General features: G+C 40.3%; 1 protein-coding gene across 1 annotated transcript; it reads right to left on the bottom strand.

Moving 5' to 3' along the window:
* Window positions 1-6,281: 6,281 nt before the first annotated feature.
* Window positions 6,282-13,236, bottom strand: LOC114446266 (uncharacterized). Its single transcript, XM_028421768.1, has 4 exons — window positions 13,049-13,236; window positions 7,676-7,947; window positions 7,302-7,607; window positions 6,282-7,109 (listed from the first exon to the last, which is right to left on the bottom strand). Exons 2-4 carry the CDS (start codon window positions 7,805-7,807, stop codon window positions 6,597-6,599), a joined length of 951 nt encoding a protein of 316 aa, XP_028277569.1. The 5' UTR covers window positions 7,808-7,947; window positions 13,049-13,236; the 3' UTR covers window positions 6,282-6,596.
* Window positions 13,237-13,334: the final 98 nt, after the last annotated feature.

Here is a 13,334-nt window from a genome sequence, read left to right as displayed (position 1 = left end):
AAAGCAGAGCGCTGAGCATGACTGTAACCTACACTCTGTGAAGATAAAGTGAAGAGCTGTGAAGCAGGTGTGTCCGTGGCCGAGATCCATCAGGCGAGTGCGTACGTCAGGTTCTTCCGTTTGCTCCAACCAGTGTAAGGCATCATCCAAAACCTCAACGGTGCGATGCTGCAACACCCACAAGTTCAATTCAACAACCCTGATCCTTACACACACACACAGATGTGTTCAAATTTATATTTTCTACCCTGAGAAAAAAAAAACACTTACCAAGTTTAACATGTTTGCTTTGGTCCTTTTTCAACTAGAACAGAGAACAAAGCAGCATTTTAAACCAAAAACAATGTTCTAAAATGATGGTAAACAAATGTTCATCAGCAGAAACTCACACATTTTGCCCTTATCTATATTCTTTATTGATTTGCCATCTTCAAATATTCCTGATTTCCTTGTGAACATGTTTATGTGGTAGCATTGTTTTGGCCCTTCTCAACTCAACTCAAAATCCACACACACAGCATCTAAGACAATTATTGGAGCTGCACTAGTTGTGCTCATGGGCAGAGATGGTGGCACTAACTTTAGTCTCTGGCTCAGTTAACTTACAGATCCTTGCTCCAAGGCTCTGAGGATTGTCTCCACTGTCTCAATCTTGCGCAGGTGCTTCAGACGTAGGTCCTCTGTGTTCCTACAAAGAGACAATGACAAACTTATTAGCATCCTGAAACAGTCAGGAAGGAAATTGTTGGCTGCTAGCAATGCTTACTTTGAGCTGATTAGACCTATTTCTGCAGCCCAGCAAACAGCATTGCTGGACTCGTCCCGCTGCAATAGAATAGGAAGCCAAAAGACACAGATTTTCATCCGCTGTCCAGCCTCCTTTTTGATTTCAAGTGGGATCTGACTCCATCGTTCAAAAACTGACTCTATAAACAACAAAAGAACAGGCATTAAAAAAAAAACAGCTTACAAGAAATGCTCCATATGAAGGACTCACCGTTTCATTTATATATTTAAGAAAACTGAACTATACTTTTTCCACATAAAATTATAAATAAAAAGGTTACCAAACTGACATTACTCTTGTTTTGACTGATCATAATCTAATGAGCCAAATTACTCTGAACAACAGACACACATCAGGCTCATATCGTGGTCTAAACCAATCAGAGACAGTGAAGGATGGGACCCCCGTGTGTGTATTTTTGAAAACGTGTCTGCTGTAGTCAGCCGAGACCGCAGGAAATCCAGAAGAAGAAGAACGTGGACATAAGCTGTGCAGAGCTGATGCTGTGTGCTAAAGCTTTTTCTATACTCCACGTTACCCGAGGTGACGAGAACAAGAACAAGTTTGTTTCGGCCCGGACTTTTGTGTGTATAACTCCTCATACGGCCCTCTCATTGCACCGCGTGAACACACAGACACATTTCGCTGCTGAACAGCAGAAACTTCAGTTTAGGTGAACATGTAGCGGCGGAGGAAAATTTGTTGCTACTATGCAGGTTTTGCTAATGTGCTGTTGACCTGAATGAGTGATGATAACGAGCCGGTAATGTTCAGGGAGGGGGCGTGACGTGCTCGTAGCATTATAACAGACAGAACAGGTCTGACGGACAGTATTATTTGACCTGTGTGGTTGCATTCATGAAGGCTGATTCACTCGTTTTAAGGAGTTACAGTACATGGTTACATGACAAACGCCCATTTAAAAAGTATTGTGTTCATTACACAAGGTCCAAATTCATTTTAGGATGATATGTGATTATTAAGCCCGTTCATATGTACAAAATGTACTGATGCGTACAAAAATATATGGATTAAGTGTGATGCGGTGCACCTACATTTTGTGCCGGTGCACAAGAAAAAAAGTTAGGCACACCAGTGCAACCAGTGCAAAAAGTTAGTCTAGAGCCCTGTATTGTAAAATTAAATCACACTGTCCAAGTCATCCAAGCAAAGTAGGGCACAACATTACTTTCTACACTCTAATCTGGGATGCCTGTACAGTGGCTTGCAAAAGTATTCATACCCCTTGAACTTTTCCACATTTTCTCACATTATTCCCACAAAAATAAATATATTTTATTGGAATGTTATGTGAAAGACCAACACAAAGTGGCATACAGTTGTGACGTAGAAAGAAAGTTAAACATGAGTTAATTTTTTTTTTTTTACAAATAAAAAACTGAAAGGTGCAGTGTGCAAAAGTATTCAGCCCCCTTTTCTCTGAATGCATCCAATTGCCTTCAGAAGTTGCCTGATGATTTCTGACTGATCGAATGTTGACCTAATGACTAGATACAGTCAACCTGTGTGTAATTTAATCTCAGTCCAAATACAGCTGTTCTGTGACGGCCTCTGTGGTTTGTTGAGAGAATACTGGGGCGCAAACAGCATCATGAAGTGCAAGGAACACAGCAGACAGGTCAGGAATAAAGTTGTGGTGATATTTAAAGCAGGGTTAGGCTATACAAAGATTTCCCAAGCTTTGAACATCTCACAGACCACTGTTCAGTCCATCATCGGCGAATGGAAGGAGTATGGCACAACTGTAAACCTACTGAGACATGGTCATCCACCTAAACTAACAGGCCAAACAAGGAGAGCACTGATCAGAGACGCAGCCAAGAGGCCCATAGTGACTGTGGATGAATTGCAGAGATCTACAGCTAAGGTGGGGGAATCTGGCCATGGGAAAACTATCAGTCATGCACTGCACAAATCTGGACTTAATTGAAGAGTGGCATTAAGAAAGCCATTGTTAAAGAAAACCACAAGAAGTCCTGTTTGCAGTTTGCCAGAAGCCATGTGAGTGACCTAGCAATCATGTGGAAGAAGGCACTCTGGTCAGATGAGACCAAAATTGAACTTTTTGGCCTAAATGCAAAACGCTATATGTGGCGGAAACCTAACACTGCACATCACTCTGAACACACCATACCCACTGTCAAACATGGTGGTGGCAGCATCGTGCTCTGGGGCTGCTTCTCTTCAGCAGGGACAGGGAAGCAGGTCAGAGTTGATGGGAAGATGGATGGAGCCAAATACAGGGCAATCTTGGAGGAAAACCTGTTGGAGTCTGCAAAACACTTGATACTGGGGCGGAGATTCACCTTCCAACAGGACAACAACCCTAAACATAAAGCCAAAGCTACAGTGGAATTGTTTAAAATGAAACATATTAATGTGTTAGAATGACCCAGTCAAAGTCCAGACCTAAATACAATCGAGAATCTGTGGCAAGATCTGAAAACTGCTGTTCAGAAACGTTCTCCATCTAATTTGACTCAGTTTGAATTGTTTTGCAATGAAGAATGGGCAAAGATTTCAGTCTGTAGATGTGCAAAGCTGGTAGAGACATACCCCAAAAGACTTGCAGCTATAATTGCAGCAAAAGGGGGTTCCACAACGTATTGCCTCATGGGGGCTGAATACTTTTGCATAATGTGAGAAAATGTGGAAAAGTTCAAGGGGTATGAATACTTTTGCAAGCCACTGTAAGTAAATCCAGGCTCAGAAATCACTAATTTAAGAGTCAATGTGCCTGTTGAAGGTGTAATTTAAAAGCTTTAGTTAGAGTCTAGGTTAGATGTCAGCTGATGGAGGTGCAATCACTGTTAGTGAGTAAATATGTGATCAAATTGTTGAGTAAATATTTATGACATTGCTGCATGAAATGCCTCGAATGTTCCTTACCTTGTGGACGAAAAGTGATAACTGTATCATTTTTCTGTAGCAAAAAGAAAAACAAAAGTTTATCAATGACCAATAGAAAACAGTAATATCTATATTTTAATAAATAAAATTTGAAACCTGTATTAGTCCCACAATGGGGAAATTGCTTAAGGCAGCCCAGCAAAGAGTGCCATACACCAGTGAGTACACTGGAGGCTATGCAGGTAAAGTGTCTTGCCCAAGTATAGCAGGGTTGTCCAGTAACCTTCCGGTTACAATTAATAATTAATAATGTAATATTGTAAATAATGTATAGTCGTTGTATGGCTCCTTAATGCCATCCAGCCAGGTCTGACAGTACTTAAGAGTTTTATTATAGTTCAGCATGTTTCATAGAGAGAAAAAAACTGACACGTGTCATTAAATCACAACCCTGCGGTTCCATGTGTCCATATGTAAAACAGACAGCACATTCACTCAGTATGAGACTTAAAAAGAGAAAGATGATAACAAACATTAATGACATTCTCTCTCAGTGAGGTGTGATTCTTTGTTCTGTAGCTCTCTGTTCAACAAAAACGAAACACACGAGTCACGACACGCACATGTCGGGTGCTCATTCATAGCTGACCGGGCTACTTCCGACACAGCCCAAACGTCGGTTCCGAGTCTCCGACAGCTACATAAAGCTTTATTTAAAACACAAAGTGATAAAATAATGATTGGGGGGGAAAATACTAACTGTCGAGCGCTTGTTTTCACAAATATTGTTTCATTGACAACACTGAGCTCTGTATATTTCCCATCACTAGTCTGACTCAGCGCTATTAGCATTGTTAGATGCAGCCCAATAGCAAAACTAGCTAGCTTACCTGTAATACACCTGAGAGTCTTTCTATTGACTGTTCAGTTGTCTTCTAGGCACGTAGTTAATTCAGACAGTGTACAGATAAAGTCGTTCACTGTTTTGGGTAATTACATTTAAAACAACAGTCCGCCAAATTAGCGTTTTTCTTTTTTGGGGGTATGTTTATGAAACACAACCTACCAGGAAATAAAGCCACTCCTTCAATTGTTAGCATTGTAGCAAACAAGCTAACGTGCGCAGTCACTACTAGGAGTAAGTAACTCCTCCCGTGAAGTAAATTAAATACTTCTGTGTCCAGTAGTAGTAACGTTACATATATTTCCTGATAAGGTGACACACTTTAACTGTTGTTCAGCAACCTTCCAACACTTTCCCTTTACTTTGTTTCACCGCACGCAGCTAACCGCGAGCTAAGCCCGGAGAGCAGTTTAGCTAGCTGAAGTAGAAACAGCGTTTGATAAAAGTTATACAACAAAATCACATACCTCCGGATAGCTGTGGTCTTTAGCTGTGGTCTTCGTATATACTGTTCATATTAGTGTGCGGAAGTGAAGCACTTCTCGCGCATGCAGCGCAGCAGCAATCCAACAACAACGTTTGAAGGGGCGGGAGGAGAGATTCTTCTTCTTCTCCTCTGCTGGCTTCCGGTGAGGAGAGGTGGGTGATGGCGCCCTCTACAGATACACAATGCTGTTTTTAATTTGATTTATTCAATACATTAGATGCAGACTGTTAGATATTTGTTTACAGAATCTGAGAACACCCGTGATGTTTTATTTTACTTTGCATCAGTTTCACATGTAATACTACAAATAAATGAAATGTCAAAACAGTTTTATTTTCTCTTAGAATAGAATAGAATAGAATATACTTTATTAATCCCTTTGGGAAGGTCCCTCGGGGAAATTTGGGTACCAGCAGCACTACAACACCAACAGTCAGAGCAAGAGTTAAATAGAATAAGATAAAATAGAATAAAATAGAATATAGTGCAGTAAAAAATAAAGGAATTATTTACAAACATTGCACACCAGCATAGATTGTCATGTGATATAGTGCAGTAATGTAAAGGAATTGTGTACAAAAAATTTGCACAGCAGCATAAATGGTAATGTAGTATAGTGCAGTAAATGTAAACAAACATTGCACAGCAGCATAAATGGTACAGGATTATTGCACATGTAAATTATTGCACGTGTGTTGTATCAGGCGGGCTGTGCTCCTCCCTTCCTTCTCCCCCTCCTGCCAAAAGCAGAGTTGTAGAGTTTGATGGATCGGGGCACAAAGGAGTCTCTGAGTCTGTTGGTCCTGCTCTTGGGGAGGAGCAGCCTGTGACTGTTCTGGCTCCTCTGAGCGCTGATGACAGTGTGCAGAGGATGACTGGCATCGTCCACAATAGCCAGGAGTTTTCTTAGTGTTCTCCTCTCTGCCACTGTCACCAGGGAGTCCAGCTTCATGCCGACCACAGAGCCGGCCCACCTGATAAGTCTGTCCAGCCTGTTAGCACACCTTTTGTTTATGTTACCCCCCCAACAGACAACAGCATAAAAAAGTGTACTGGCCACCACAGACTGGTAGAACATCCACAGGAGTTTCCTGCAGATGTTGAAGGCTCCCAGTCTTCGCAGGAAGTACAGTCGGCTCTGGCCCTTCTTGTACAGGTGATCTGTACAGCATGTCCAGTCCAGCTTGTTGTCCAGCCACAACCCGAGGTACTTGTAGTTGCCTACAATCTCCACCTCGTCGTCCCTGACGGTCACTGGACGTGGCTGTGGGCTGGACTTCCTGAAGTCGATGACCAGCTCCTTAGTCTTTGAGGTGTTAAGCTGGAGATGGTTCACCTGACTCCAGGTGACATCTGAGGACATCCATACTTCATCTACATTAATTCAACAAGTGCATGATCAATGAATATGATCTGCCTGTGATGTATGATCTAATTTGACCTCAGCTCAAAGTCCTCCCTCTGTCTGAGGAGGTTCTGGAAGGCTTTCTCTCGGTAAATGAAAAAGTTTCTGTTCCGCTCCAGGTCCTGAGCGTTGATAATGCGGGTCACCAGAGCTTGCTGAATGGCCGAAGACTCACAGGGATGGTGCTGCACGTTGTGACGTTTCTCCAAGGCTCGATGACTAACATGTGTTCTTCCTCCTTCCTGCTGTGCCCAGCAGAAATATTGAGTGTGTTTTTATTTATCATACCTACAGTGGTGTCATTGTTTCCCTTCCTGTCTTCGTTGAGTCCAACGTCCTCTGTGGAGCCATGAGTTTTACAGCTTCCAGCAGTTGAATTGGGTGTGGTAGAGTCATTGAATATATCAGCCGAGACACTTGGACTGACCAAACTGATATTAAAAAGGACACTGCTGGAGCATGTTGTATTGGTTGCACTGGTTTCTTTTGGACCACTGGCTGCATTGATTGCAGTGTGATGTGGGCCTGGAGCTGCAGTCTCCTGTATGTTTCTGCGCAGATAAGCTGCGTAGCCCTGAATCAGGTGATTCAGTCCTGTCTTATAAGAAAAACGCAGTGATTTAGCAGATCCCAAAGGCACAGAGTTCAGACGGACCTGTTGGAAGAAGAACAAAAGTATATCTGAGCTTGTCTGTTTTTTAGCACCTTGTCAGACATAACAGAGCTCTTACTTAAGTTGCATTGTGAGTAATGTAGGCAACAGTTTAAGGCACAAAAAAGCATGTGGATACTGCACCATATGGTCATTGACATGTTTCATCTGGAGTTTTCGCCTGCCCATCCTTACCTGGTGCAGTCTCAGGTGCAGGTGAAAAGCTGCTCCTGCCAACCACTGCTGCATGGACACTGAGCTCATTCTCTTCTTGTTAATCATCCTCTCATAATGATCAAGCAGTTCAAGTTTCAGCAAACTGTCGTAGAGCTCCGTGGTTTCGGCCATTGTCTCCTGGTTGTTGGCGATGCCAGGAATGAGGCGGAGGTAGCTGTTAATTAGCTGGCCAATTCTTGAAGAGGTACTGATGCCAAAAATCATCATGGCCTGGGGTCCCTGCGTTGATAGATGGCCCTCTGTGGATGATCCTTGCACTCGGACCTGATAAGATAACAATTTTTGATTTTTTTTTCTACAAAAAACACACAAAACTGAACAGCTTTGCCTACATGTTGGGCAACCTGGTCAAAAAGCATGGACAGAGCCAGAGCAATGACCCCTACTCCTCCATAGGTGACCCTGCTGCCCCCCAGCTCTCCGATCAGGCTCTGTCTGAACGCCGCTTGCTGCTCTCCGCTCATACCCCGCTGCAGGAAACCATATCGATGCTGCAGTGCTGCTGAGGAGTCCAGTGACAGGAAGGTTGTGAGGACGGGATCCAAGGAGATATCAGGGATGATGCTGGCATCTCGTGCCACAGAGAACAGCTGGTGGACGGTGGCTGGAGAAGGAAGACACAAACCGCGGCCCATCGGGATCATGGCTGCAACTGTCAGTTTAACCAGGAGGATGTTATCAACGTGACCAGTCCACCATAGAGAGCATGAACAGGAATACAAATGCATGACCTCTTTGTTTAATGAAACAAGGGTTATGCACAAACCTCAGATGTCCTGTAGTTTGAGTCTACATGTTCTGTTTGCAGCCTGTTTCACTGCAGCTGTGGACATAAACAGGCTGAATAGTCTTTTACATCGTTCATTGTTTATGAAAATAGGACCTTCCTGTTTTATGCAAATTTGTTTTGAAGGACATGAACAAATGATTTTAGTTGCTATGACTGCTTTGCTGTTTTTTCCACAGTGGCTGCATAATAATTGATCATATTAATTGTAACGCTGCGGTCTCTCACACTTTGGATGGGTCAATACTCTGTTCTATTCAGAGCATGCCTGTCTGTGCTCATCTGCCCCTCAGCCTAGGATAAATATGAACAAAATCTTCTGTCTGCTGTGACAAAATCAATACAATCTTTTTTTACAATTTTTTTTAGCTCAATTTTTGAATATACTGATAAAGTTTCTTATCTATATCTAAAAGGAGATTATATCTCTGTAAGCTATATTTAGGAATTTATACTCAATAGCATGAAAAATCAAGTGTTCCAAATGTTTTGACATCATAGAAGAATTACAAAACCAGAAATGAAGAAAGTATCCCTGCAACTGAACGGAACAGTCACATTGGCATTTTAGACACTATTAACCCTCATGCATTGTTCGCAAACACTACCCTAATGTGTTGTTCGGGGACAAAAACGTCCCCTAACTTTAACGGTTTTAAAAATATATTAGATAAATATTTTTTTGAAATTTTTTTGCATAGACCTTTTAATTAACTTCAGTTCTAATCAACAGTAGTGAAAAAATCATTTTCCCCCAGGATTTTAACCCTTTAATCACCAATTTTATAAGGGGTGGTGCTGAAAATTGAAAAAAAAAAACACAAAATGGCTCATTTTTAATAGAAAAGGTGAATGTGGACTGGATTCTTTTGAACCTTTATTACAGTCTTGGTCATGTCAAACATCAGTAAAAAAATTGACTTGATTGCATTATTAGTTTTTGCACAGCACTGGATTTTCTTTTTTTCTCACTAATGTGTTGTTCGGGGACAAAAACGTCCCCTAACTTTAACGGTTTTAAAAATATATTAGATAAATATATTTTTGAATTTTTTTTGCATAGACCTTTTCATTAACTTCAGTTCTAATCAACAGTAGTGAAAAAATCATTTTCCCCCAGGATTTTAACCCTTTAATCACCAATTTTATAAGGGGTGGTGCTGAAAATTGAAAAAAAAACACACAAAATGGCTCATTTTTAATAGAAAAGGTGAATGTGGACTGGATTCTTTTGAACCTTTATTACAGTCTTGGTCATGTCAAACATCAGTAAAAAAATTGACTTGATTGCATTATTAGTTTTTGCACAGCACTGGATTTTCTTTTTTTCTCCCTAATGTGTTGTTCGGGGACAAAAACGTCCCCTAACTTTAACGGTTTTAAAAATATATTAGATAAATATTTTTTTGAAATTTTTTTGCATAGACCTTTTAATTAACTTCAGTTCTAATCAACAGTAGTGAAAAAATCATTTTCCCCCAGGATTTTAACCCTTTAATCACCAATTTTATAAGGGGTGGTGCTGAAAATTGAAAAAAAAACACACAAAATGGCTCATTTTTAATAGAAAAGGTGAATGTGGACTGGATTCTTTTGAACCTTTATTACAGTCTTGGTCATGTCAAACATCAGTAAAAAAATTGACTTTATTGCATTATTAGTTTTTGCACAGCACTGGATTTTCTTCTTTTCTCCCATTTTGTCCCATAGACTTACATTATAAACACACTTTTTTGACTGCACAGCCATGGCACTACATAATCATGCATTCTTGATTGTTGGTGGTTTACCCTGTTGGTAGGAGGTAAAATTTGTGATTTTTACAGTTAACAACTTAATTACCATATTAACCCTTTACCTGCAGGCCTGTGCTCATGTAGTGTAGTTTCTGGCTTGTATATGGAGTTATAGGGAGTATTTTAGCACATAATTGTGTGTCTACACACTGTGTGTGTATGTTAGAGAGGAAGAGAGCCATTTGCACACTGATCTTGTTGTCTGTGAGTACACACAACCACAGAGTCTTCATAGTAAACAAAAACAAAGAAAGTGTTGCTATGCACGTGTGGCCCTTTGATGTCTACAGGTGCAGACTAAACAAAACAAAAAGGCAAGTGGTCTTACATGTGACCTTGTGGTCATTTGATGGTGAGAAGAGCAGAAAGCAACATGAAGAGAGGATTCACTTGTGCACAATCTCTGGAAATGATTGTGCAGCCTGGCTCTATGAAGGGCCAGGCTGTGAAGCTGTGAAGGCTGCACAAGTAGATCCGTCACTTGTTCACAAGCGAATCCTTCATTCGTTCACAAGTGAATCCTTCACTCATGCACAGGTGAATCCTCTCTTCATGCTGCTTGCTGCTCTTGTCACCATTAAATGACCAGGAGGATGCATGCAAGTCCACTAGTGTTTTTGTTTTGTTTAGTCTGAACCTCTCAGCATCAAAGGGCCCGGCACTTACTTTTAGGGCTGCAACAAATTTACTTTACTTTACTTTACTAAACTACTTTTAATACTAATTTTAGTAGGGGACTAAACTGTAGATTAGATTTGGTTAGTCAATGATTATTTATTATGTTATCAAGTTATCTATCTATGGTGTCTATTTAGTAACATGCACATGTACGTATGGTCGTGTGGAGCGCAACACACCATGGAAAAGGGGCACTTAGACCTCACTTAGACTAATTCAGTGATCTCAACTGAGACACTAACCTAAAAGTAAAGTCACTCTACTGGAGGACGTGTTTTCCGAAAGCTAAAAAAAAAAAAAAAAACAGCTATTTTACCCATCCACAACTTCAGACGCCAGAACTCCTGGATGTTTTCATTTTACATGCTTATGCATTGCCGTTGTACGTCTGAATTAGGTACACTTCACTTACTTAGTAACTTTATTTTCCTGACTTTCCTTCCCTGACAGTGTGCAAATGGCTCTCTTCCTCTCTAACATACACACACAGTGTGTAGACACACAATTATGTGCTAAAATACTCCCTATAACTCCATATACTTAAGCCAGAAACTACAGTACATGAGCACAGGCCTGCAGGTAAAGGGTTAATATGGTAATTAAGTTGTTAACTGTAAAAATCACAAATGTTACCTCCTACCAACAGGGTAAACCACCAACAATCAAGAATGCATGATTATTTAGTGCCATGGCTGTGCAGTCAAAAAAAGTGTGTTTATAATGTAAGTCTATGGGACAAAATGGGAGAAAAAAAGAAAATCCAGTGCTGTGCAAAAACTAATAATGCAATAAAGTCAATTTTTTTACTGATGTTTGACATGACCAAGACTGTAATAAAGGTTCAAAAGAATCCAGTCCACATTCACCTTTTCTATTAAAAATGAGCCATTTTGTGTGTTTTTTTTTCAATTTTCAGCACCACCCCTTATAAAATTGGTGATTAAAGGGTTAAAATCCTGGGGGAAAATGATTTTTTCACTACTGTTGATTAGAACTGAAGTTAATGAAAAGGTCTATGCAAAAAAAATTCAAAAATATATTTATCTAATATATTTTTAAAACCGTTAAAGTTAGGGGACGTTTTTGTCCCCGAACAACACATTAGGGAGAAAAAAAGAAAATCCAGTGCTGTGCAAAAACTAATAATGCAATCAAGTCAATTTTTTTACTGATGTTTGACATGACCAAGACTGTAATAAAGGTTCAAAAGAATCCAGTCCACATTCACCTTTTCTATTAAAAATGAGCCATTTTGTGTTTTTTTTTTTCAATTTTCAGCACCACCCCTTATAAAATTGGTGATTAAAGGGTTAAAATCCTGGGGGAAAATGATTTTTTCACTACTGTTGATTAGAACTGAAGTTAATTAAAAGGTCTATGCAAAAAAATTTCAAAAAAATATTTATCTAATATATTTTTAAAACCGTTAAAGTTAGGGGACGTTTTTGTCCCCGAACAACACATTAGGGGGTAAAATTTGCCCACAGTGTACCGTTGACCTATGAAAAATTTTAAAATCATATTAACAAAATTTATGTAAAATTAAGCTTATTGAGGAAAAATGATTCAATTTGTCCACATATTGACAAAGTTATGGCCAAAATAAACAGAAAAATTTCTCTCAGAGGACAAAAATGTCCCGAACAACGCATGAGGGTTAAACACTATTAAACACGAACACTGAACATTAAGAGACTTGACTTAGACTTGCCGTCAGTGACTTGAGGCTTGAACCTGGAAGATATTTCACACAACACAAGATTCCATCCAGACTTACTGCAGAACAGTGAGTGAAGATGGATTGCTTCATTTGGCCATCACTAGTCCTGGCTATAATCGAGGAGCGTCAAATTAAGTGTGACCCAAGTCCTAATGAATAAACTGCGAGTCCTCATCTCTACCTAACACCACAGTCAGCATTAATTAGGTTCTGCGCTTGAACCACTCATATGGTAAATAAACCAGAACCACCACCTGTTATTATTTATATTGTTATATCTTATTAAATATTTAACAATATGACACTTATAGGCTATTTTTTATTTTTTTTAAAGTGTGTGTGTGAGAGAGAGACAAGAGGGCTTCTTCTTGGAGGTGGACCTAAATCTGAGAATTTACTGAGACTTTTTTCCCTCAGAATTGTCGAATTCTGGAAAAAAACAAGTAAAAATCTGAGATTTTTTTGCACAACTGTCAGATGTTGTTTTAGTTGACAGCTTTTATTGGAAGCTTGTAAGCTGTAAGGTTCTGCTGCCTCTTATTCGCTTTGTTCTTCTTTGTTTTATACTGCAGGTCTGGTTCATTATACTCTTCTTGTCTCTGCAGCCACGATGGTTTTTTTTGGTTTATGGTTTATGGTTTTGGATCTGAGGAGGACAAAGGCTCCAGTGACCCCTACCAGCATCAAAGGGGTCAGTGTGGAGGTGGTGGAGGAGTACAAATACCTGGGAATGCACTTGGACCACAAACTGGACTGGAGTAAGAACGTGGACACTGTCTACAGGAAGTCGCCTCTACCTTCTGAGGTCCTTCAACATCTGCAGGACGATGATGAGGATGTTTTATGAGTCTGTGGTGGCCAGTGCCATCATGTATGCTGTTGTCTGCTGGGGCAGCAGTCTGAGGGTGAGGGACATCAACAGACTCAACAGAATCATCAGGAAGGCCGGCCATGTTGTGGGAGAGGAACTGGACTCTCTGACAGAGGTGTGTCAGAGGAGGATGTTGTCC

Source organism: Parambassis ranga, chromosome 14, assembly GCF_900634625.1.
Source record: "Parambassis ranga chromosome 14, fParRan2.1, whole genome shotgun sequence".
Taxonomy (NCBI): Eukaryota; Metazoa; Chordata; class Actinopteri; family Ambassidae; genus Parambassis; species Parambassis ranga.
Note: the sequence above shows the minus strand (reverse complement) of the source record. Positions and strands in the feature narration are given on the sequence as shown.

Excerpts from the sequence above, each read along its gene's own strand:
- LOC114446266 (XM_028421768.1), bottom strand. The coding sequence starts at position 7,807 with ATGAGCGGAGAGCAGCAAGCGGCGTTCAGACAGAGCCTGATCGGAGAG. Across the intron at positions 7,608-7,675 it reads TTGACCAGGTTGCCCAACAT|GTCCGAGTGCAAGGATCATC; the intron begins GTAGGCAAAGCT and ends TTATCTTATCAG. Across the intron at positions 7,110-7,301 it reads TGCACCTGAGACTGCACCAG|GTCCGTCTGAACTCTGTGCC; the intron begins GTAAGGATGGGC and ends TTCTTCCAACAG.